This window comes from Vanessa tameamea, chromosome 21 (genome assembly GCF_037043105.1).
Source record: "Vanessa tameamea isolate UH-Manoa-2023 chromosome 21, ilVanTame1 primary haplotype, whole genome shotgun sequence".
Lineage (NCBI taxonomy): Eukaryota > Metazoa > Arthropoda > Insecta > Lepidoptera > Nymphalidae > Vanessa > Vanessa tameamea.
Window position 1 is genome coordinate 4,402,754 of NC_087329.1, and position 24,619 is coordinate 4,427,372.

The window sequence follows — 24,619 nt, forward strand, 5'->3', positions numbered from 1 at the left end:
ACCTAAATGTGCATAAAAATCTTCTTCATAGATTTGATTTGGTTTTGTGGTGGGCCCTCGGAATGATAGGCATGCCTAAAAAATATGTAAAGTTCATCCGAGCAATGCCGTTGTAGTACAAAAGTCGGTTTCTAGCAGTTGTCCACAGTTGGCTCCACTGCTAGCCCTTGATGTGGCTGTAGGCTTGTACCAAGGGTTCTCATTCCTTATCTCTTTCTAATGATATTGGACGCTCTGACGTCGGACATTTAGAGGGAGTCACCCTGGTGCATGCTGTTAGCCGATGACATCGTGTTAGCAGCTGGAAATGGTCTAGAGTTTCGGAGTGGGTTAGAGGAGCGTAAAGGGGTGGAAGGGAAGAGGACATCCTAAGAAGACACGAATGGAGTGTGAAAAGAGGGATGTAAACGATTAGATGAAGAAAATAGAGGAGAATGAAAGAAAAAAATAGTATTCAATACAGTCCCCAGTCCAAACCAACAGGAACCAATCGAATTGGTCTGTCTATAATCCAGAAGCATATAATTATATGAATGTGATATACTACTGTAAAGAATATAAGAATATAATATGTATAATATAACTGATCAAGTTATAGATAAATGTATCTGCATTGGAAGAACAATCAGTAATGTCAATTGGTGACCAATTGACAATACTATCATTTAACACCATATTAAGGAGGGCTACACTTATTTCTAACGTCATTTCGTATACAATATGTCAACAATGACAAGAAGTGAATTGTCATTTGTCAACATCAACAGTAAAAATAGGCTTTAAAATGTAAAATGCCGCCAAAACATAACTTCCACTTTCCATCACGCGAATTATAATAAATTGTTATTTTTATACAGTACGTTATTACCAAGCTAAGATATTATATCTACGTATTTACGTAAGATGTGAAATAATTTCGTAAGAGCGAGAATAATCGGATATACGTAGTATAAACAAGTTTGTTTGAAGTTACTAAATTAAAGCTTAATTGCTTAAATTGTTTAAGGTGGTTGAAACTAATAGTTTACGGATAAAAAATGCCCAAACAACTAAGCTTAAAAAAGGTAAGACTTATTTATTATATAACTATTATATACATATACATACTTAATAATGTTTTTATAAAATATAATTCATGTTTCAGTCACAAACCAGTTCTTCAAAAAATCAAATAGCAATAACAAACTTTTTTAAAAGTGCTCCGAATAACCAATGTAAGTCTCCAGAGAAGCCACTTTTGGTCAAAGCTACATCTAATTCAAAGTCAATAAAGAGAAAAGTTACTTCATCCATAGACGAACAATCAAACTTTTTGTGTAAACAAAACCAAAATGATTATGAAGAAAGGGCTTCTAAAAAATTTAAAACAGACAACAGTAATTCATCATTGGAGAAAAAAACATTATATCTAGGCAACAATGATAATCTTAGTACAAATCCAAGGCTTTCTCCAAAAGAAATTGTAAATCATGATTTTGAAAATAATAGTAATGATGATAAATCTCCTTTGTCATCATTATCTCCCAATAGAATATCAGATCATGCTAAGGAAAAATTTAGTGGTACCAGTAAAAATGCTAAGGAACTAATTAATATTGAAAAGGAAAATCAAGAATATGACATAAATGATATTTTAATAAATAATCATGTCGAAAATATACAAGCAAATAATGAATCACCAAAGAAAAGTCCTAAGGGTATTTTATTCTATATATTTCATTTGTCACTGTTTGACAAAGGGGTCAAACAGTTCATATAGAGGGTATATAGGAATAATATTCTTCTTATATACTAAATACATTATACATACATACATTACACTAAGAAAACAGTTTCATTCTTTAAAATAAGAATTTTTCCTTTATTTGTTGTTTAGTATTATTGCGTAACTCTTGGTGAATATTAATTTTGTGTGTGGTTATATTCCAGGAAAAGTAAATACTGTGAGATCACCATTAAAATTAGAAAAATCATTGCCAAAATTTGGGTCAAATGTTAATGAAGTCTTAGAACTAAGTCCAAATCATGTTGATGATATCTTCGATGATGAGTGGAATTTTGAAGGCTTTGAGGTAATTTTTAACTTTTGATTCAATTAAAAACATGAAATTTCACTTACATATATTTAAATACTATTAATAATATCAATGTCTTAAAAAAAATTTAAATTTATAAAAAAAAAAAAATAGCTAGCATAAGTTTGTTTTTAAAATATTTAAAAAATGTTTACAGGAAAGTAAAGAGGACCTAGATTTAAGTGTAATGCAGAGATGTGAAATTCTATCTGTTCATCATCATCCTAGTAAATTAGAACTAAAGCTTAAAAATGAGAACGAAAATAAAGGCACCTGTTTTGTTGAGGGGATTTGGTAAGTAACCACTTAACTTTTATTTTATCAGTTTATATATGTTAAGAAAAATGTAAAATAATATATTAAAATATCTTATTATTGATTTTTGACTTTATTCTTTTTATCAGTCTGGAAAACTCACCACATCTTCCCGCCTTTTTAAGGATAATATATTAATCATTGAAAATAATCATAACAAGATAATATAATACATAACAAAATAAAAACCCAAATACCATAAATTTGTACTAATATTATAAAAAGGTATGTTTGTTTGTATGTACTATATAGGGGACAATCTCCGGAGCTAATGATCATAAACTAAAAATTATAGAAAGCTATATATTCGTTATTCCCGAGTGCATAGGGAACATCCATACACTATAAATTGAACCTATCAAAGGAGTTAAAATAAAGTAAGCCTTCCCATTTAATTGAATTATTAAATATAATAATCATGAAAATTGTAACACATTTCAACTTTATTTCAAACATTTAACAATTATTTAAATATAGTTTGAGCATATTCTGACATTGTTTGGCTTTATGGGAAGATCTAGGGAATGTAGGCTTTTCGATGTTTAGCTTATCATTTGAAATAGAATATTTAGGCTTCATAATTTTTTTCTTACAAACTTCTTATTCTCGTTGGCTAACAAACTCTTCAAAACTTATTAATAGGATTTACATAAGATTCACATTTTATTAAATTTCGTCTATTTCGTCTCACATCTCACATCACATATATGTATCATGATCTTGGAGTATTAGCATTAGCAACTAATACAGCTTTACTCATATAATAACCATCAATATAAATAACATTTCTTGTAAACCCGATAGAGTTCTACAACATTGATCACAATACATTATAGAGAGCCTGCAAAGACATTTTCACATCATGTTTACAATTAATGAAAATTCGTATTGAGTTTTTTACCATTATTGAATTAATATTTTTGTAAAGTTTGTCTTTTGTAAATTTATTAGTTTTATTAAATTTTAGGTTAAATACACCTTTACAACCAGGAGAGATTATAAGCGTGCTTGCGTGTCGCAACTCAACGAGCCAATACAGTGTTAATAACGCATCAGGTTTATTGGTGTTACGACCTGATCACCTTGTATCCAGTACAAGTGTCGTGGCCGGTGTATTCTGTAAGAGGAAAGCAATATTACAGGAACGGTGGCGAGGAATAGATTCAGCGAATACCGCGGTGATTGATGAATTATTTTCTTTTATTATTATGAACTGAGGTGTGCAATATGTAAACTAATCTATCTGAATCTAGACTATACGGAATATAAAAACAAAGATTGTAGGCCAAATAATATAATGTGCTAATGTAGAGCCGGATTCGACGTCAGCGTCACTCCTGGCCATTGTCGAAATATATCGAAATAATAAATGCCGCTCCATTATCGAAATTTTGCATAGATAAAGTTTCGATAATATTTTTTTTCTTATATTCATATTTGGAAGAGGTGAAGTTTTTTTTTTCATCCCCCTATTTTTGCCGCCCTGGGCTCTAGCCTCGAGTGACTCTGGCGTAAATCCATCGCTGTACTAATGAACAATGACGAATGATACTGTTCATTATTTTAATAATATATTTCAATAATTATTAATGAGTATTTTGTATATTTCAGATGACTATTGGTATTCTTATTCACGAACTGGTACAAAAAGCTCTTACACAAAACATAAAAACTACAGCGGTTTTGGGTATTGAAACTGATAATATAATCAAACAATCAACTCAGTTATTATATGAAGCAGGAATAACGGAGACTGAGGCTCGGACAAACATGCAAGTGTATATCGGACCTCTGGCTGACTTCATGACAACGTACATGCCTGGGAAGAGTTCTAATAAGGTTGGTTTCGAAAGACTCTCTTATAAAAATTTATTGCCGTAGTCAGAATGGTTCATTAAATTTGTCCTCAAGAGTATTTTACAATGGGCATTTAATCCTATTATACACATTACTGAGAATTGTCATTTGAGTATTAATAACAATTAACTGAGTGTGAAAGAAACTTATTGAAATTTATTATTAACTAGTTGTCGGCCGCAGCTTCGCTCGTAAAAAGTAGCCTATGTCCTTAATTTGAGTTCAAGTTTGCTTCATGCCAAATTTCATCAAATTCGGTTCATTGGTTTGGCAGTGAAAGAGCGACAGACAGACAGACAGAGTTACTTTCACATTTATAATATTAGTATAGAAGTATAGATCGTATAGATTATTAAGAGCGCTTGTTCCGGTTGCCGCTTCTCAGTACCTGTCATTTTGTAAGCTTGTGTGCGTGTAACAGCGTTCACGAGTGTAAGTACAGCTTCTATAGTCAATTCATATAAAGCATTCTGATGCTTGTCTTAATGATAATGTAATACATTATTTATTCCGTATATATTTTTTACGGGTTTTATTTTCAATTGAAAACAAAATGACTTACGAATCACGATAAATTACTGAAATAATTGTAATATATTGGGTATACACATGTAGTTAATATAAAAAAAATAATTGCTTCGAGATTGGTTGGAAATACAATTTGTCATATTTGCAAATACTAATGAGTTTCAATTGGACTCCATAATGTCTCAATGAGATACTACAGAGTAAGGCTCCGTCAGTCGTAATTAAAGTATTCAGTTTGATTGTTTTTTTTATGTTTTACAGAGTAACGAAAAAGGTAAATGGAATGGTAAAATAGATAAAGTTCTGGACATAGAGGAAAACCTCTGTTGTCCTAAATTAGGTTTGAAAGGAAAGATTGATGCAACGCTACAAGTGACCATACACGAGCGTGGAAGTAAGTATTATTATTTAATTATTGTTTAATAAACTTTATCGATCAACTAAATGGTTTAGTTAGATAGAACAATATGGGAACTTAATGTCTAAAGGCATTCTCTGCCAGTTATCCTTTAGAATTATAGGAATATGTGAAGATTGTTCGACAAAATGTTGTTTGTTGAACATGATGTTTGTTGTGTGTTGTTGTATCCCAGGGCTTGAACCCAAAAGCTAAGGATCAGCGGCCTCGTACGAATCACTCAACCGACGAGGAAGTTTGTATGTTATATAATGTATATAAATATTTTGTTCATTTAAGATATTTCCGCGATCGTACCCCTCGAGTTAAAAAGTGGTCGCGCCTCGATGTCTGCAGAACACCGCGGACAACTCTTTTTGTACGGAATGATGCTAAGCCTGCAAAGACAAGAGGATCCCACAACCGCTATACAGAAAGGATTGCTGCTTTATTTGAAGCGAGTATATAAATAACTTATGTATTCATATAATATATAATAGTTCGAGTTTTAAAACTTGTCCATTGAATTGGGGCGTATGCTCATTTCAGAGATGATAAGAATGATTTTTTATTGATATAAGAACTACACGATGAAGTTGTTCGCTAAACTGCTTAATTCATTCCTAGGCGCCAGTAGACTACGCCTTCTGTTTTATTATTATTGAAATTAATTATTTGCATGCAATTAAAAACTATTTTTAACTATGCCGAAGAAGTAGAACTTCTCACTCGCGCAAATAAGTACACGCAACTTTTTCTTAAATTTATTTACAAAAATTGAATCAAAATTGTATTTATTTATTGCCTTTGTCATAATATTGTCTATATGTATAATACTGTAATATTAAAACATACGTATAAAGAGGAATATTAAAGCAGGCAAAATACTCTTCTATTCAGAGGATTGGTACGTTACACTGCTTCAACAGACATATAAAAACGAATAGAAAAGATAATAATTAATAGATTGATATTTCAGAGAGCGCACAGATTTAAAGGAGGTCAGTTGTGGATATCCAGAGAGACGCGACCTTATAATGCTACGCAACGAACTCGTGCAGCATCTCGCGGTCGGACCGCGTGACGTTGACACAGGTAGTCTCGTTTTACTAAAATTATTATGGATACTCTGTACGTACAAAATAATATTACACGAGCCTTATGTGTCTGTGTACATAAAGCTCGTGTAATTTTTGATTTTTAACCCTTGTGAATTGATCTTGTTTGAAGTTGTCAGGTATTGCTCGTGATAAAACTATGCACGCTTGTTTTGTTATCTTTTTGATGATTTATGTTGATGTTTTATATATTGCAAAGAAATAGCATATTTTCATCGTACACGCATCGCATCGCATCAAATCACATGTTCTTAATCATATTAAGAAATAAATACTGACACCATCTAGATTATTTTTTGGTGACTAAATTTGCGTATTATCTTACAAGAAATGTGCAATTACTTTATATGTTTTTTTTTTCAATTATTTTAATAGAAAACTTAGTGGACATAGAAGATGCTTCTCGGCTCTTACAGCAGAGCTTACCCGAGCCAGTACATCATCAAGCCGCGTGTGCCAAGTGTCCCTATCTAACGCTATGCTCTTTACACTTGTGGTAAGCTCTCATCTCACATCTCACTCAGTAGTCTCATCTTTCGCATATGTAGTGTAACAACACAATAGGTATTTTATAAAAATGCACAAAAATTTTAAATATTTTTTTTATCACCGTAACCGTATATGAATACTTATAGCCGATTTTTATTTGTATTCTTGAATATCAAAAATACTTAATTTAAGTTTAAATTTAAAGATTTTTTTTTATTACGAATTATTACTAAGAAAATGCTTCTCTCTGCGATATATGTCAGAATCATCGGTGATTTATTTAATGACTTTGTATTTGTACAGGCACACAGACAACGGTCCACAAGTATCGGAATCCCATCCATTGACTAAGCTAAAAGAAGACGCACTCGGTCACCTCTCTCCAGCGCACATAAAGTACTTCCTACACTGGACTAGCTTATTACGGCTGGAGGAGAGAGGCCAGATGTCAGCCTCGCCTTTGCACGCGCTATGGACGGACAGTGTGGACAAACGGTGATCTATATGTTAAATTACGAACCATTCCAAACTCACAGTCGTCATTATCCTCACGACATTATTATATATGAAAGTAAATTATGTCTTAGGTAAACCATGATTTTGTAGATGTTAGGGTAGTTGAAAAAAATATTTAGTTGTTTTTTACAACTAGCTACCTTACAAAGAAACTGCAGTCTCCACGTACCAGTGGCAGCAGTTACCGATTCCCTTTGGGTATGCTTTTGCTGATGGTACTTCTGTGGATAGTCCTCTGATTGTCACAAAATATTTCAAAGAATTGAATTTTCATAGATTTTATATCATTTAGTTAATGTTATAAAATAAAAAATATAAACAAAAAATATATTGTGATTGTTTCCAGAACAAAACGCGGAGTTTGCGCAGCGAATTTAAAGCTAAAAGACGTATCCGATTCCAGTGATAAATTCTTGCATGTTTTTACTAGAGAATCTGCTAACAAGGGTACGTTTCTTTATAAAAATATATATTATTTACTATTTCGTATATTATATGTTTAAATATATACTATGTACATTTCAGTAAATAATGATAAAACTGCAAAGGGACCTCAAGAAGGCGAATTTTCAATAGTAAGCATAGAGAATAGACCCTGGATTGCTGCGGGAGTTGTTACTGTATCAAATAATACTGAATTACATGTACTTTTGGAACGGTAATATATATATTTAAATGATTATTTTATACTCTAACACTTTTATTTAAATTTATTAAAACATTTACTTTTTGTTTTTGTTACAGAGATCTTAGCCAGCGCTTAAATAAACATACTCTATTCCATGTTGACACATACGAGTCATACGCGACAACCGTTCAGAATCTCACAAACTTAGGCGTACTAATGGAGGATAGCGAGCGGGCTTTGCGGCTCAGAAGGTAAAGTATAGTTTCTCTTATTATTATTTTCAATAGACCGGCATTGTATTGTTGATTGATAATTGCAAACCACCTCTCTCTTACAATGTCATTTTGCCTTCAAAAACTTGGTATATTTTTGTATTTCTGGTGTTTGTACATAAATATAAATAAACGGAGAAGAATCTTTTTCTTAGTGTAGTTCGAAGTGATTAAAATATGTATATGAGTGTATATATTTAATGATGTACATTTCAATACCTATTTCAATTTTGTAGTAATCTATATCGTGGTGTTATTAAAAAGTTTGCATATTGTCTTCAGATTAATAATCGATAAAGAAATACCAGAGTTCGCACCGAAGCTACCTCGGGAGGTGGGAAGACTCGGTTCCAAGTTGATGCGCTCGCTGAACATCGAGCAGCAACGCGCGGTACTGCGAGCGCTCGCCGCCGACCGCTACGCGCTGCTGCGGGGCTTACCCGGCACCGGTGAGTGTGTGCGCCGCCTCCATGCACGGAGCACTGCCACGCACACAGACACACAACCTCTAAGCGTAGATGACCTCTTACTACTGTAATAATTAATCATGTTTTATTTAATTTAAATTTTTAAATGAGATTTGTGTTTTCAGGTAAAACACAAACAATAAGCGTGCTGATTCAAATGTTAGTAGCGCTAAAGCAACGTGTACTTGTTACCGCTCATACACACTCCGCCGTTGACACCGTATTAAATAGGTAATACATTACATATAATAAACAGGTAATAATGACTATTCGGACCTGTAATTATGTATTAATTGCGAGAGAAACATAAAGAATAGTTCGAACACATATTTTTAATTTATTTTTCTGTCTCTTTGCCTATGTTGATCTCAGTATCTATAACGGAAATCAACGAATGAATTTTAGTCTGAAATGTTGTTATACAGGCAAGTCGAGGTACAATCTCTCCGGGTCAGTAATTGTTAGGAATATTATACAAAAATGTATGTCCGTGTGTCCGCAGACTGCCCGAGTCGCTGCGGGTGATGCGCCTGGGCGCGGCGCGGCGCGTGTCGGGCGGCGTGCGCGCGCGCTGCGAGCACGCGCTGCTGCGGGCGGCCGGCAGCACGCAGCTGCGCGCGCAGCTCTACGACTCCATGGTACTGCCCACTACTGATATGCCACTGTAACGATTCACTTTTATCTCTAATCATTGCTTCAAATTCGATTAGAGACGAGTTTTTTTTTTGTAATTTAAATTGTTTGCGTAAAAATTGTTGTCTTTCTTCAAAGCGAGCAACTTAGAAATTATTAAGGTTTTTTACTAGTTCGTAACAATACGTCGCTCAGCGTTCATTTGTATTTTAATTGCTACGTTGCTACATGTAATTGCTACGTGTTTAAAAATATCCTATTTCATATTATCGATCTATATGCCATCCAGCCGTACGTGCGTTATTGAATAACAACATCCAGCCAAAATACATTGCTATTTATAAATTGTGTAAAGATAATTCTTAATGTTTACTGTTAATTAATAAATTTATTTGTTACTATTTATTTTTCATAATATGTTAAGAAGAAAATACTAATTGTAGGACGTGGTAGGCGTGACATGCCTGGGGGCCGCGCATCCGATGCTCGCAAAAACTACTTTTGACGTTTGCATTGTTGATGAGGCAACACAGGTGAAATAATAAACATATTTTTTTTTCGCATATTTTCATAAGTTAAATGTAAGAACTATTTACTTATTTTATTGTAGGTTTTACAATGTACCGTTTTACGACCTCTATTCGCCGCCAAACGCTTCGTGCTCGTCGGCGACCCTGAACAATTACCTCCCGTTGTTAAAAGCAGAACTGCTAGGTATACTTACCGCCGTTTGATATTTAATTTCATATAAAAACTTTTTGTTAATTGTGTTACGTTTTAGGCGTTTGGGTATGGAGGAAAGCTTATTCCACAGACTAATGCAAGAAAAAGCAACTAGCACACTTCGGCTTCAATACCGCATGAACCAGCCGCTAGTCGATGTGGCTAACAAAGTGGCTTATAATGACAGTTTAAAGTGTGCGAACCAAAATGTGGCACAGGCGAAATTGAAGATAGACTTGCAGGTACCGTAACTGGAAAAAAAGTCATGTAACTCTACTCACTCAATCTAAAGTGAAGTAAGTCTCATGTCAGATAAAACCAAATAACATTATATATATTTCATAAAAAAATATATTATGTTATAACCACAGTAAGACAAATGTTTGCACTTTCAGAAAATAATGTCTCGGTGCTCAAAAGAATCTCCTTGGATGGTTAAAACTTGCAGTGCAGAGTTTGAGGATGTTGCTATATTTCTAAACTTAGAGCTGGGAGCCGCTGACAAGTCAAACAATGACAAAACTTTAACCAATGTTGAGGAAGCATGTGTCGTTATGACTTTAATAGAAACTTTTAAAGAGGTAAATTATTGCTAAATCAAACAATGTCTACTTATAAATAGCATTCGTCCTAACTAACTATCAATGATTATCCAAAACTATTAAAATTTGGTACATATGTTAATTTTATAACGTAAATTAAGAAAGGGGGCATAAATTTGTATAAATTTTACTCGTACGAAGTTGGGACGAGCAGCTAGTGTTTATATAGAATACTTGATGAACCATCGTTAAATTTGAATATAATTAATTTTAGAAGGCTTTTATTAACTTCATTTGTTACTTTGTGTGCGGTTGCTAGTGTACTAACAATAGAAACGACGCACTTTAATCGCATATAAACTTATTCCACACTAGAGTTCGAATTCAAGTTTTGCTAACATTTTCGTACTGGTTACAATATGCTTACAATTGCATGCTACATTTTATTTTATATATTACACGTTAGAAATTCTTTTTTATAAACTTTTACAAACCAATTAAATATTCTTTATACAGGGCAATGTCTCCACAGCAGATATTGGTATCATAGCTCCATTTAGAGATCAAGTGGCACTCTTACGAAGATGCCTTAAAAGTCAGGATGTCGAAGTTAGCACCGTTGACCAGTTCCAGGGGAAAGACAAAGACGTCATTATATACTCTTGCACAAAACGTAACATACAGGATGGCAAAACAGTCAAAGTATGTTATTAAGTTTGTATAAATTCCTCAAAATCCGTTTAAATAAATCATCTTCTCAAAAAAAAAACTATTCAATATAATACTTATTTTGTACTACAAAAATAAATAACTTATTTTCACCAAGAGCAACACTGACAAAATTATAAACATGAGAAATTTCTTGAGTAATGGTAGTATTTATTTTCATTATGATTTTAGTTTAAAATAAAAGACTAAACTTAATTTGGACAAAATAAATATTCTTTTATTTTTATGACAGGAAGGCGAGGTTCTAAATGACCAAAGACGTTTAGCAGTAAGTGTGACACGCGCCAAGCACAAACTCATTGTTATAGGAGATTTGCGCGCCTTGCGACGGTATCCAACAGTCCTACGATTAATTGAAGCATGCACAACAATCTCTATAGATCAAGAAACATTATCGACGTTAATGAAGAAATATAAGAACGTTATTGTATAACGTAGTAATCTTTATAAATATAATACTATTCATTCTAATTTTAATTATGTTCTCGAAAGTATTTAAATTATGATTATAATAGTGGTTAATTTAAGAAAAAAATGTAAATAAATATTAAGATATATTTTTTTTTTTTTTTTTTAAAAAGGTTTTACTTGTTTAATGCGTAGATAAGTTGGTATGTTTTGAAATATAGAATTTTGTAGTTCCTAGAGTTAGAGTGTAGCAGTTTGACGCTATTCTTTCAGTAAGAGCATGTAAAACCACGGGTTCTTCGCTTAATATCTGTGCCATGTTCATTGTTATTGTATATATATATATATATATATATACACACCAATATTTATTATTTTAAATATGTGGACTGGCAAATAGGCCACTCGATAGTAAATGGCCACCATTGACTATCGTCATTGGACTTAAAAATTAAAGAAATATTAATCATCCCTTACAACGTCCATGTGCCACCAATTTTAGGAACCAATATATTATGCCCCTTTTATCTGTAGTCATCCTGGCTTGCTCAGCTTCAAACAGAAACACAACAATATTAACAATCAGTATTGCTGTTTGGTGGTATTATTCCAATAACGCTATACCTGGTAATATTATCACATAGGCAAAAACTGTTATTTCAATATCATCTGGCTCAGGCCCGGACCGTGATTTTAGGAGGCCCTGGCCTAATACTACTTAGAGGCCCCACTTAAGTCACACCTGATCGGAGACTAATTGCAGGATTCGCAAACCACACGATCTGTTTAATTTAATAAAATGATGGATTCTTTCGCATTATAGTCTATTTTTGACTTTGACTTGACTTAGCTGGTGGCCCTTTGAATCCACGGGGCCCTGGGCTGAAGCCCAAAAAGCCATACGGTAGTAGTAAAATCAACATTTTGAAGTACTTTTTCAAACAATAGAATACCCTATTATGAAATCAGCTGATTGCCAGCATAAATGGCTATGATTCGTAAGATTGATGCGTCTATGTATTTATAAAAGCAGGCAAAATTAGTGTTGCGCGACTTATCGGTAGTTTAATTGTCGTTCGTCTGTCGTCGTCATTGATGTTTGTCTTGCCTCCACTTATAATAGGGCTGGTTAATTTTTGCTCAGGAAATTGAAACTGCGATTCAACGGAGGATGATGATATTCTTGCAACCAATTTGCATTTCACATGGTCATGCTATTTTGTACATTTTTAATTTTGACAATAATCATTAGTGTGCACCCTAGTATTCATATATTGACTATGAAAAATGACAATTATCATTTATAATCATTTTATGACGTAATTAAATACTCTCGATCTTTGTTGTCATTTGTCAAAATATCTTATTTACACTTTACTTACAGCGTACACGTGATAAGCTTCGGCTTTATTTTATTTAATAAAACATACTGATTATATACTTTTTATAGATACATTATATTCTAAAACTACTTCTTTAAATATATATCCATTAGATTCTATATTGGGTTTGAACATAAGAATAATTAGGAGTATATACAGTGAAAGAACTGTGTGCCAAATTATTTAAAAGATCTATTTATAAATATAATCATTGTTTAAGTAATTACACGCTTCGTATTTTTATAAGTTAGATAACACTTTCGATAACGAACATCAGTAAAGTTAGTTATAATATTAAATCTTACCATGAAAATTAAATACTGTGTAAAAATATCTACTCTTTAACAAGTCAACATTATAAACAAAGGTAAGTTTAAAACAAATACATATTTCATTTGCTCAGTTAAATTGTAAAAAAATAATAAAATTGTCATTGTAGTACAGTTTTCAAAACCAAAACATATTTAATTGTTGGTTAATACTTTAAAAAAAACCAATCTTACTTATTAAATGCTTGTATTGTTACACTGTATTCAAAAAAGGTGAAAATATAATTATAGTAAAGCTATTTATTTTAAATCCTTATCCATATTAAAACTGTAATTCTTCCCAATATTATTTTTTGTATCACATATATATATTCACACTAAAGATGTTTTATTATAGATGGTGAAGGCTATTGCTATTATCACTGTCAGTGATAGTTGTTTTAAAGACAACTCAAAAGACAAATCAGGCCCAGCACTGTTTGATTTCATAACAGAAAAGTATCCAGAAGCTAATGTCCATACAATTATAGTGCCAGATGAAAAAGAAATTATTGAACGCGAACTTAAATATTTCTGTAATTCAAATATTGATCTTATCCTCACTACTGGAGGTACCGGTTTAAGTCCTAGAGATGTTACACCAGAAGCAACGAGAGCTGTTATTCAAAAAGAAGTTCCTGCAATCACAACAGCAATGACAATTGAAAGTTTGAAAAAGACACCAATGGCTATGTTGTCCCGGGCTGTAGCTGGTATAAAAGACAGAACACTTATAATTAATTTTCCAGGTAGTGAAAAAGCAGTAACTGAGTGCATCCATGTTGTTAAAGGAGTTTTGTCACATGCCATTTCGTTAATAAACAATGAATTGGTTGAAGTAAGATCTATTCATGACAAGATGCAAGTTGATCATCTTTGTCCACATAAAATGAATAGTAAAGTGGATATATCCAAAGTGGCTCTAAGACCCCGTGAGTCACCATATCCAATGCTGGAAATGTCCGAAGCGTTTAATATAGTTGATGCTGTAATGTTGCAATGGGAAGAGTGTATTGAAAATATTCCTATTGAAAATGCTGTGGGTAAAGTTGTGGCACAAGAAATTATAGCTAAAGAACCTATGCCTCCATTTCCAGCATCTGTTAAGGATGGTAATTATTTTCATATATTTTGTCCTAATAAAATAAGTTTTTCTAAATCAAAATCTTAGATTGACATTGAGATTTTAATAAGTAGCATACACAACCTTTATCAATGACCCTTTTACACAAAAAAAATATGCTTACTAAAGTTTATCACAATTGCTTATCATTTGGATCCACTTCTTAGCTAATTTACTGTTATATTGCATAATAAAATTTATATATCACAAATATTTATATTGAGGACTTAATGAAAAATAAAAATAGCTACTGCATATATGATGGTATGGCTTTGTGCCCGTTTGGGCAGGTACCACCACAGCATCAGCAAATATACTGCTAAACAGCAATACTTAGTATTTTTGCGTTCTGGCTTGAAGGAAAAGTGAGCTAGTGTAAATACAGGCACAAGTGACATAACATAATAGCTCTCAAGGTTGATGAAGCGTTGGCGTTTTAAGGAATAGTTAACATTTTTCACAGTTCTAATATCTACATGTAGTGGTGACCACTTACCATGAGGTAGCCCATTTGTCCATCCGCTTTCCTATATCATGAAAAAAAATATGCTGGGTGCAAAGCGAACCAGCCACCATCATGTCAGTGGAGTTTTATCGCTATTCCACTAGGTCAACAGGAAATGGAACAGAGATATGATAACATTTAATTATTTGTATCAGATGTTTGACTTAAGTATAATAATAAGCATTAAGTTAATGATTTCTTGTAAGATTTAATTGTTTAATTCTTATTCCATAGTGAAATTAATTGTTCCTTTAAAGATTATTATTCTCTTATTCTTGACAGGTTATGCATGCCTTAGTTTGGATGGGGCTGGTGTTCGTAAAGTCCGAGCAGCTATCTCAGCAGGCGAGAATAATTTTACACGCCTCGGTCCCGGTGAATGTGCTAGAGTTAACACTGGAGCTCCCTTACCGCTTGGGGCTGATTGTGTTGTACAGGTAAAAACCTGTTAGATATATAAGACATACTAAAACAGTTAGTGGCTATTATTGGCTTGTTAAAAGCCATTTGTGGAGCAAATGACATATCTAAAAAGCAGATTGTATCATATTAAGAGGGACCGAATACTGAGACTTAAATATTGAGTCCAACTCAACTATTTGAGACACTGTTAACTTATAATTGGCAATACTCGGTGTGGATATATGGATATATTATACTAATGTTTCTCTACAAGACGATAAATTAAGTGGAAAGAACATGCCTACTAAGAGCATTTTTCATGCAACCTTGCGTAAATAATTGCCGTCACGGACACTCGAACACACACAATAGATAATAGATATAAAAGATCGAAATTGATGGTTATTGAAGGAATTCAGCATTTACTGATGCTGACGACGCTTTTTTAATTTATTAACGAAACTATGATAGATTATGATTTAATAATAGTTTCGTTAATAAAATAAATGTTTTTTATGAGGATACCTCAATTTGTAATCTCCAGCAACCCCCAAATCTTTGATTTTACTCAGATATCATATACGCGAATCGGATAAATTTTCACATTAACGGAATCTATCGAGTATACGTGAATGTTTTAATAGATTACATGTGCGAACTCAAACATTTGGCTAAAACGGACAGGTTTCATTTATATATTTTACAAGACCACATTTATAATTTTTGAAGAATTTTTTTTTCAATTAAAATTATAGGAAGGATCAGCATCATCTATACTAATATTATAAATGCAAAAGTAAATCTGTCTGTCAGTCTGTTTCTCTTTCACGGTCAAAAGACTGAACCGAATTTCATGAAATTTGGTATGAAGGAAGCTTGAACTCCAAGGATGGCCCAACTTATTATGCCTAACACCTGACGACCAACCCCTAAAGCGCGAGGGAACCCGCGGGCGATAAGATATAAATAAATAAAATTTGCGTTGCTTTTTAATAGATATCGATGCTAAATAATATGTATAGAAAAACAATTACTATTTCAATCAGGTCGAAGACACAAAACTAATTAAGGCATCGAGCGATAACCAGACGGAGTTGGAAATTGAAGTCCTAGTAGCGCCACAGGCTCATCAGGATGTACGTGCTATTGGTTTCGATATTCCCATCGGAGCTATACTCGCTGAAAAAGGTGAGATGATGAAATACAACTTACTCGTATACTCTTAATAACACGGTCTACAGCTCAGGTTCATCTATGGCCTATTCAAATCGAAGAAGGAATGAAAATAAGCTAACCTTAAATTTACGTATTATTTATATGCGATTTGCTAAAAGCTCAACTATATTGTACACTACTACCAGTTCTTGATCAATATATCTTTATTTATAATACAACAGTATTCCACTTATATCCACTTTAATTTTACTTCCAAAATTCCGATAACAGTTTCGTGTTCGAAACGGCATTATTCTTCGCAAATCCATTATGATAATCCATAATGATTACCGATAATATCCTGTCAATTCGATGTGTAATTAGAAAAAAATATATTGTTTATTTGTCTATTGTCCTCTTGTAGTTTGAATAGACTATAAGCTATAATTTTGTACGTTCTATAATAGGTAATTTTTATCTTAATAAATTCGCGTTAGGATATATTATGTCAAGAGGATTATCGAAATTGGGCTATTCACTGTGAACAGGAACGAAAAGGTCGAGTTTTTAGAAATTATATCATTTTACTTTGATGGGAGTTGTTTACATATCTAATTTTCATTAAGTTTTTGTGTCCACATAGACTTAATTAATCTTTCCATTTGGGAAGGAATATACTTACCTTTGGCAAGTAATATTTAAACCTCATGTTAAAAAAAAAGACTGTTAAGGCGAGTAATAACTCGAAATAAAATTATTTAAATGATAAAAATGTGTGGAGCTGGCATTCGTTGATTTTTATAAGGATACATAATTCATCTGTCAGAAAAGAGAACAGTAGGACGAGTAACAATTTTATCTGATGGTAAAATGTACGTTTAGAAACGATGATGGTAACCTTTATTTGATTTAATCTCGTTTTTATATATTACAAAAACCTCTTTTTGAATAAAATTCTCTTTTGATTTGTCATGGTCTTGATATGTTTTCGAAAAATAATGTCTTTGAATCTTATTCGCGCTTTCAGGTGATGTCATTGATGCAGCACAAATTGGCATGTTGGCTGGAGCTGGCTATCAGAGTATTCCAGTAATAGCAGTTCCCAAGGTTACAGATTTGTTGCGATCCCTTCCTTGGTGTTTTAATAAATTTTAATTTTAAAATACAAATTTCTGTTTTAGGTTGCCATAATGTCCACCGGAAATGAGTTGCAAGAACCTTCGGAGAAGATACTTCGACCGTCACATATAAGGGATTCCAATAGAATTATGTTAAAAGCATTGCTCAAGTAAGAATAAATCTTTGATATCGTAGAGGATATAAAATTATACTTCATGATGTTAATTTTGATGTATTTCTGTCCATCTCACAGAGAGCACGGGTACGATTGTATAGACTGCGGTATCGCCCGCGATGATCCAACAGAGTTAGCTGCCGCTATAGCCCATGCGCTGCCTCGCACGGACGTGCTCGTCTGTACGGGTGGAGTGTCCATGGGTGATCGGGACTTGCTCAAGCCGGTGTTAATTAATGTACGTATTACAAGAATGTCAGTTTAGTTTTTAACATGGCACTTTATTCCTCGGACATAGGCAGGAATTGGCTGCGCAGTTTGCAACGTTAGAACCAAACCAAGACGCGAGCATGCTTAGGTAGCGGAACGTTAAAAGATTTAATTTTTTTTTTTTTTTGCGTACGCTTACATTTTTACACGTATGTCTGTGAAGGCGTCCCTCGAATTCCGTTCACATTCCGAATCAAAGATTTCGGAGCGGCAGTCACATAACGCGAACTATTCAGTTTGAATTGAATTCCGACGTCGCATCGATTGACCAAATTATCAAAGTTATAGTTGACTTCTTATTAATTTAAAATTATAATAGTCTTTGTCGATCGCATTTCGGCTTGAAAAATCCAAATATCGAGAAGATTAAACTTATTATTATTATTACATAGTATAAAACAAACTCGTTTACCGCTGTCTGTCCCTGTGTATGCTTAGATCTTTAAAATTACACAACGGATTTTGATACGGTTCTTTTTAATAGATAGATTGATTCAAGAAGAAGGTTTATATGCACATATACATGCACAACATAGTAGAGAAACACTGATAATTTTAGAGGTTTCTAAAGTGATGTCGTAAATAAACACATTTTTGCGCTTACATTGCAAACGCTGGCTAAACCTTACGAGATCGATCAAATGATCAAAATAATGTACTACAGTATTGTACACCTTAAAAAGGTCTTTAAAAATTCCACGATGGTATATGTCTATCTCTTAGGTATAATCCACAAAAACCATTTTTTATCCTTCAGTTTTTACGAGAAATAATGGCTTATTTTCGAAGCGATTTTAAACAATACAGCATTAATCCTTATCAAATTAAGTACCTTAAGTACATTGTGAATTTAATATAGATCAATATGGCCGTTTACAGCATGTAATTTAATTGAATATTTTTGAAGATATTACAGATTAAAACGCAGGGACATATTGTACTGTCTATTGTCTGAAAAACTGTGAACGTTGTAAGACATTCTGTAGTATATTTAGTATCAGTATTGCACCCGTGCGAAGCCGGGCGGTTCGCTAGTTGTAATATATTACACTCTTATTTATTTGATATATGATTTATTATTCATGTTGTTTTAAGGATTTTGGCGCGACAATACATTTCGGTCGCGTGCGCATGAAGCCCGGGAAACCGAGCACCTTCGCCACTTGCCAATACGAAGGAAAGATCAAGTATATATTTGCTCTACCAGGTCAGTGTGAATCTTTGCAAACTCAAAATATTCTATATCCGAATCGAGTCACAGGATTAAAGATAAATAAACAAGTTTGATCTTGAGTTGACATGACATCATTGGTCGAGATTTATAATTATATGTCTTTGGTATTCAATATGGATTCGTGATAAAAAATCTGATCATCGTCGAAAGAAATATTAACTTTCGCACCATCCTTGGGAATTAAAATGCTCAACCGTTCAAACTGGAACACAACAATATACTGTACAGTACAGTACAGTACTTGTACTACTGTTTGGCGGTATCGTCCTCCAATAATAAAGATCGTAAGTCGACGTAACCAGAGCCGATTGATTGACCGGTCACGTGTGCAGGCAACCCCGTGTCGGCGTACGTGTGCTGCCTGCTGCTGGTGCTGCGCGCGCTGCGCGGCTGCACGCGGCACTGCGGCGACTTCGCGCGCCTGTCCGTGCGCCTGTCGCACGACGTGCCGCTGGACGCGCGGCCCGAGTACGCGCGCGCCGTGCTGCGCTTCCCCGCCGCGCCCGACCTGCCGCACGCCGCGCTGCTCGGCAACCAGGTACCTCCTCGTTACCTGAACACGTGCCGTAGCCGCCGTATGCCGAATGAGCTTTCGGAAATTCGAATACTAGAACCGGTTAATATACTTTCAAAAAACGCGTGCATTCAAAAGATATTAAATATAACAAAAGTGTTTTTTATTTTTTATTTGTACGACTATAGAATATGATATCTTATCTGTATGCCAATAATAATCTTAATAATTACTTGTTTTTACAGCGGAATTGGATTTGAATTATGTATTTAAAATCTACTATTATATTTTCTATACGAATATTAATATAAAATGTCCTAAGAACTTCATCATCATTAAATATATTGTGATGAATGAAGTAATTAGAAACGTATTTTTGATTAACAGTGTAGCAGTCGGTTGCTGAGTGCTTGCGGCGCTAGCGTGCTGTTGGAGCTGCCACCCGCATCCGACAGCTTGAAACAGCTCGATGCTGGCACGACTGTTTCCGCGCTGATCACAGGCAGAATCGATCTCACCCGACTTTGATATATACAATATATACACATGCAGTAATATGTATTCCCATATAAGAAGATCAATTCATTTTATATTCATGAAATAATACGGAACACGGTTTTAAATGCATTGAATTGAGTACTCTTTATCCTTTAACTTCTAGGTGGTGTAGACATACAATCGTAGAATTTACCTCATTTTTGTTAAGGCTGTACTCTACGAATCGATTGCATAATAAAGCAGATTTAAATGTATCATACTGTTATCGTAGTTTAAAAAAAATCCTCATTATTATCTTTCTAAATCACCCAATGACCTGTTCAATGTCATTCCTTATTACGTAGTATGTTCTTTCATTACTTTTTTACTGCATATCTTAATCTCAACAGGCTAGAATCTCCTGTCAATAAACTTAAATAAAAAATTTAAATAATTATATCAACTTAAATTGGAAATACTATCGGTACGGATTACAATCTCGGGGATTGTAAAAAAAACTTATACAATTTCAATCGTTTATAATCTTTCAGTAAAGTTCGGTTAGATTTTATAATTTAACTGAAATTAATTTCTAAAGTTTATCTTCTACATCTCGCAAATCAGATTATAATCTAAAAGTATTTGCAATTTTACAATGACATATGTAAATCAAGAGGTTTCTGAAAAACAACCTCTGAAGAACATTATTAAAACATTTAGATATCGAGCACTTATTATAAATTGTTGTTTAAATCGAAATCTGATTCCATAATGTTTTATGTGTTAAATACACACAAAAATGTCACCAAATGTAGTTGGTAGTCAATTTTAACATTATTTAGCAATTCATGTTAAGGAAAAAAAATCAAACTTTAGCCTTTTTTGCATAACAATCAAAATAAAACAATTATTCACTTTGTTTTTTTACATACATTTTAGTCAGTTTATGAATATAGCTGCAAGTTATTATTTATATGTTTGATTAACTCTCATAAATAGTATCAGAATATCATAATTATGACCAAGTATAATTAATTAGTTCCTTGATTATTGTAAAAAAAAAAATCACTAATATATAATATTATTGATGAATAAAATATATAAATCAAATTAAAAGTACACATCCTAAAATGGTATTTACTATTAAAATATTTTTATAGTTTGTCTAAAAACACATTAAAGATCTTATTTGACGCCTTTAGTATGTAGATTATAAAATATAAAACTTAAAGAGCACATACACTTTATATGCATGTTAAATTTTATCTATGTTATTAAAAAAATAAAATTAAATAATTATTTTATTTACAAAATTCTCCATATTTTCTACCATTGATTGTTATTTTAGCATATGTTTAAAAATTTCAATTTGTTCTTGGTTTTATTAATAACATTTAATTCATGTTATCAAGCTGGATAACTCAATTAGTTACTAAGAAATACATCTGCGCTAATAAATGAGCCGTTTTTTGTATGCCTACCTGAAAAAACTACTAAACCAAAATACATAAATTTTATAGTAAATTTTAGTCGTAAAGCTCCTCAGTATAACTCATTTTAAATTTAGATTATTGCATAAACAAAAACTTAATATTCTTGTTGTCAAAAAAATTGACTGATCAATGGAATAGATTGTTCTATTCTAATTTAATTGCTATATACAACTTTAATATGAAATTTTATTTGGCTTCGCAATATTAGTGGTCATTTATTTTTATGGCAGTAAATATCAGATTAAGAGATGGATTTGTATATCGTTGATTTTTAATGCTTCAAAATATTTGTTGATTGGTTTGAGAGGTTAGTTTTGTAGCTATGATATTTATTGAAAGAGAGCAAAATTTTGTAAACAAATTTATTTATCACTCAATAATAAACACTGTGAATAGTATTTTATAAAAAAAAAATGTTTATCGAAATGTTTTGAAACTGTTGAACTGTATGATTCGTTTCCTAAACATATTTCATACTATTTAAACCAATATTGCAATTCATGTTTGCATTAAAATAGACAGATCCACAAAATAGTTTTGATTTATTTATACATATAATAAAGACATTAACAGTGATGTACATGAAAATATTACTTCGAAACACAGGACATAGTTTTTCTAATTATTTTTTGTGCAAAAAGTAAAGGTAGAATTTAAAAGATCATGGTAATAGTTTATGCCTGGGATGAAATATTTGGAGTGTTTTTATCGGAGTCAAAACAATGTCGTAAATAAACCGTGAAAAACAAGGTTTTCATAATACTGAATTCACATATCCAGCATCAATTTTAACTAAGTGGTATACACAACATACTGGTAAGTTAAATCTGTTTCTTTTCTTCAAATTTAATTTCATCATATCTTAGTATCTTATTGATATGAAAGAAATAATAAATAATGTTCTGTATTCACATAAATTTTAAGGACACTACACACTGAAATTGTTTCATACTTCAGTCATCAATATAAAAATTTATTATATACTATTAACTTACTATGAAACAAACATTTGTTAGACAACACGTTGCACTTCAAAGAATCTTTTTAGATAGTATACTTGTCCTAATGTCATGACAAGAAGTACAGAGGCTTCAAAAATGGACCACATAACCACACGCGAATTTGTACTTTCGTTGATTGCACGATGGATACGGTCACGCACCTGCAATAATAACGAAAAATATATTTTTTATTTGATAATGAGAAAATTTATAAAAAGTATAATTGATGTTTGTTATAGGTAACCTTTAAATAAATGGTCTTTCACACAATATGTTTGCATAAAGTTCTTGTAATTAGAGTGCATATCAGCCTACCTATTATATATAAAAAATTAAGATGCATTGTTATGATAAAATAAATAGCACATTACCTGCATATATTCTTGTTCATGTTTAACAGTTTTCAGTGTTGTTCCAAGCTCTTTAATCATGTCTTCTAGCTTATTGTGGTTCACTTCTTCATCTTTTTCGTTAGCTTTTTTATTTGGTGGTTCTCCAACTTCCAAGTTAAACATTACTACCTGAAAATGACAGATATATTTTTATTTGTATCAAAACAGTATTAGTTTGTCACAACATACAGAATCAACATCTGGTATATAGAAGAGAAATCAAAATATAATTTAAGAGAGTTAATGTGAATAAGGAAAATTGAACAGAAAATACAATTTAACATTTGGCAATATCACAATTGGTTTATTACATTAAAATAAAAACTAATGTTTTTTAATGTATGAGTATCAAAATCAATGTATTAATACAGAATAATTACCTTAGGTGTCATAGTAGACATTTGATTACTGAAGCAGTAAGTATAACGTCCTGAAGTAGCAGCTGAGAATGTGTAAATACCAGAGGATTCTCTCTGTCCGCTGTGTATAATATTGCCATCGGGACCGGTAATTTTCACATCTATATCTAAGAAACCACCTTCTGCTATTTCAAATGATAATCCTGTAAAAATACAAATAAAATACCTCATATACAAAAAATAAACAAATATGCCAAAATTCGACATTCTTAATGTATTATATTTTTATGCAACATGGAATTGAATTTTCTTTTCGAGTTATATTACATTGATATCTTGCGGCATGTAATACTACTATACATAGAAATACTACGAAAATACAAGCTACTTATAATGAAATTTCTGAACTTACTATTATATTAACTAGACTTGAATAATAAGTGATTTGGAGTATTTACCCATTTTTGTATCAGCTTCAACATTTTCGAAAAAACATTCTTCGGCGTGTGCATCAACTGTTATAGTATAACAATTTGTATTAGAAAATAATGTAGCTAAAATTGTTGACATGAGCCATAATAATTTATAAGAGCTATACATATTAGCTAATTATTTTGCTAAACTAATGTGTTCTTTTAATATTTTTTATAACTATAACAGCTTTGTTTTATCTTTTAGTGGTACACTATTTATTCAGAACATCGGATTCTGTTTGAAAGGCCACGTAATGACAAATGACTGACAACTCCACATGTCATTGCATTTCAAGACGTCATAGTGAATGTGAACATTTTACGTTTCTATTTAATAAATTATGATGTTTCACACTATCAAGTATCTCGTTATTTAATTTCAATTGTTTTTAAAACTATTTAAATCAAATTTCGCTATACAGTATACACTGTAAAACGTTATCATAATTAATTGTCAGTTACTGCATCATTTGCATTATAGGCTACGCTTCTTTAATTTTTAAATTAATATGAACCAAAAACAGGTTTTCATTTAGTACT

General features: G+C 32.3%; 3 protein-coding genes across 4 annotated transcripts; 2 read left to right on the forward strand and 1 right to left on the reverse strand.

Annotated features, from left to right (window-relative positions):
* The first annotated feature begins 849 nt into the window (after positions 1 to 849).
* Dna2 (DNA replication helicase/nuclease 2) lies at positions 850 to 11,773 on the forward strand. 2 transcript variants are annotated; one of them, XM_026645600.2, is made up of 24 exons: positions 850 to 918; positions 959 to 1,064; positions 1,145 to 1,697; positions 1,930 to 2,072; positions 2,233 to 2,369; positions 3,358 to 3,568; positions 4,002 to 4,229; positions 5,037 to 5,169; positions 5,473 to 5,629; positions 6,152 to 6,267; positions 6,666 to 6,786; positions 7,083 to 7,274; positions 7,642 to 7,742; positions 7,821 to 7,953; positions 8,040 to 8,174; positions 8,478 to 8,644; positions 8,788 to 8,893; positions 9,165 to 9,300; positions 9,739 to 9,828; positions 9,906 to 10,009; positions 10,077 to 10,260; positions 10,414 to 10,599; positions 11,077 to 11,262; positions 11,522 to 11,773. In XM_026645600.2, the coding sequence occupies exons 2-24, from the start codon at positions 1,038 to 1,040 to the stop codon at positions 11,720 to 11,722; spliced, it is 3,747 nt and encodes a 1,248-aa protein (XP_026501385.2). In that variant the 5' UTR covers positions 850 to 918; positions 959 to 1,037; the 3' UTR covers positions 11,723 to 11,773. The 2 variants fall into 2 exon arrangements, with proteins under 2 accessions (XP_026501385.2, XP_026501386.2); XM_026645601.2 differs by lacking the exons at positions 850 to 918; positions 959 to 1,064 and having other exon boundaries at positions 1,136 to 1,697.
* Positions 11,774 to 13,063: 1,290 nt separating this feature from the next.
* LOC113404651 (gephyrin) lies at positions 13,064 to 20,811 on the forward strand. The gene is made up of 10 exons (XM_026645604.2): positions 13,064 to 13,446; positions 13,746 to 14,499; positions 15,298 to 15,452; positions 16,464 to 16,605; positions 17,600 to 17,679; positions 17,754 to 17,860; positions 17,945 to 18,104; positions 19,232 to 19,343; positions 19,703 to 19,908; positions 20,272 to 20,811. The coding sequence occupies exons 2-10, from the start codon at positions 13,746 to 13,748 to the stop codon at positions 20,410 to 20,412; spliced, it is 1,857 nt and encodes a 618-aa protein (XP_026501389.2). The 5' UTR covers positions 13,064 to 13,446; the 3' UTR covers positions 20,413 to 20,811.
* A 1,566-nt stretch (positions 20,812 to 22,377) lies between these two features.
* Positions 22,378 to 24,363, reverse strand: LOC113404653 (transmembrane emp24 domain-containing protein 2). Its single transcript, XM_026645606.2, has 4 exons — positions 24,065 to 24,363; positions 23,628 to 23,809; positions 23,227 to 23,376; positions 22,378 to 23,016 (listed from the first exon to the last, which is right to left on the reverse strand). Exons 1-4 carry the CDS (start codon positions 24,204 to 24,206, stop codon positions 22,867 to 22,869), a joined length of 624 nt encoding a protein of 207 aa, XP_026501391.1. The 5' UTR covers positions 24,207 to 24,363; the 3' UTR covers positions 22,378 to 22,866.
* Positions 24,364 to 24,619: the final 256 nt, after the last annotated feature.

What these genes read in the sequence shown, in the direction of transcription:
- Dna2 (XM_026645600.2), top strand. Translation starts at nt 1,038, where the DNA reads ATGCCCAAACAACTAAGCTTAAAAAAG. An exon ending in TAGATTCAGCGAATACCGCG is followed by an intron (nt 3,569 to 4,001) that starts GTGATTGATGAA and finishes TGTATATTTCAG; the next exon opens with ATGACTATTGGTATTCTTAT. An exon ending in GTTAAAAGCAGAACTGCTAG is followed by an intron (nt 10,010 to 10,076) that starts GTATACTTACCG and finishes GTTACGTTTTAG; the next exon opens with GCGTTTGGGTATGGAGGAAA.
- LOC113404651 (XM_026645604.2), top strand. Translation starts at nt 13,746, where the DNA reads ATGGTGAAGGCTATTGCTATTATCACTGTCAGTGATAGTTGTTTTAAA. An exon ending in TCCAGCATCTGTTAAGGATG is followed by an intron (nt 14,500 to 15,297) that starts GTAATTATTTTC and finishes TATTCTTGACAG; the next exon opens with GTTATGCATGCCTTAGTTTG. An exon ending in ATGTTAAAAGCATTGCTCAA is followed by an intron (nt 17,861 to 17,944) that starts GTAAGAATAAAT and finishes TCCATCTCACAG; the next exon opens with AGAGCACGGGTACGATTGTA.
- LOC113404653 (XM_026645606.2), bottom strand. Translation starts at nt 24,206, where the DNA reads ATGTATAGCTCTTATAAATTATTATGGCTCATGTCAACAATTTTAGCT. An exon ending in TGAAGCTGATACAAAAATGG is followed by an intron (nt 23,810 to 24,064) that starts GTAAATACTCCA and finishes GTATTTTTACAG; the next exon opens with GATTATCATTTGAAATAGCA. An exon ending in TGTCTACTATGACACCTAAG is followed by an intron (nt 23,377 to 23,627) that starts GTAATTATTCTG and finishes TGTCATTTTCAG; the next exon opens with GTAGTAATGTTTAACTTGGA.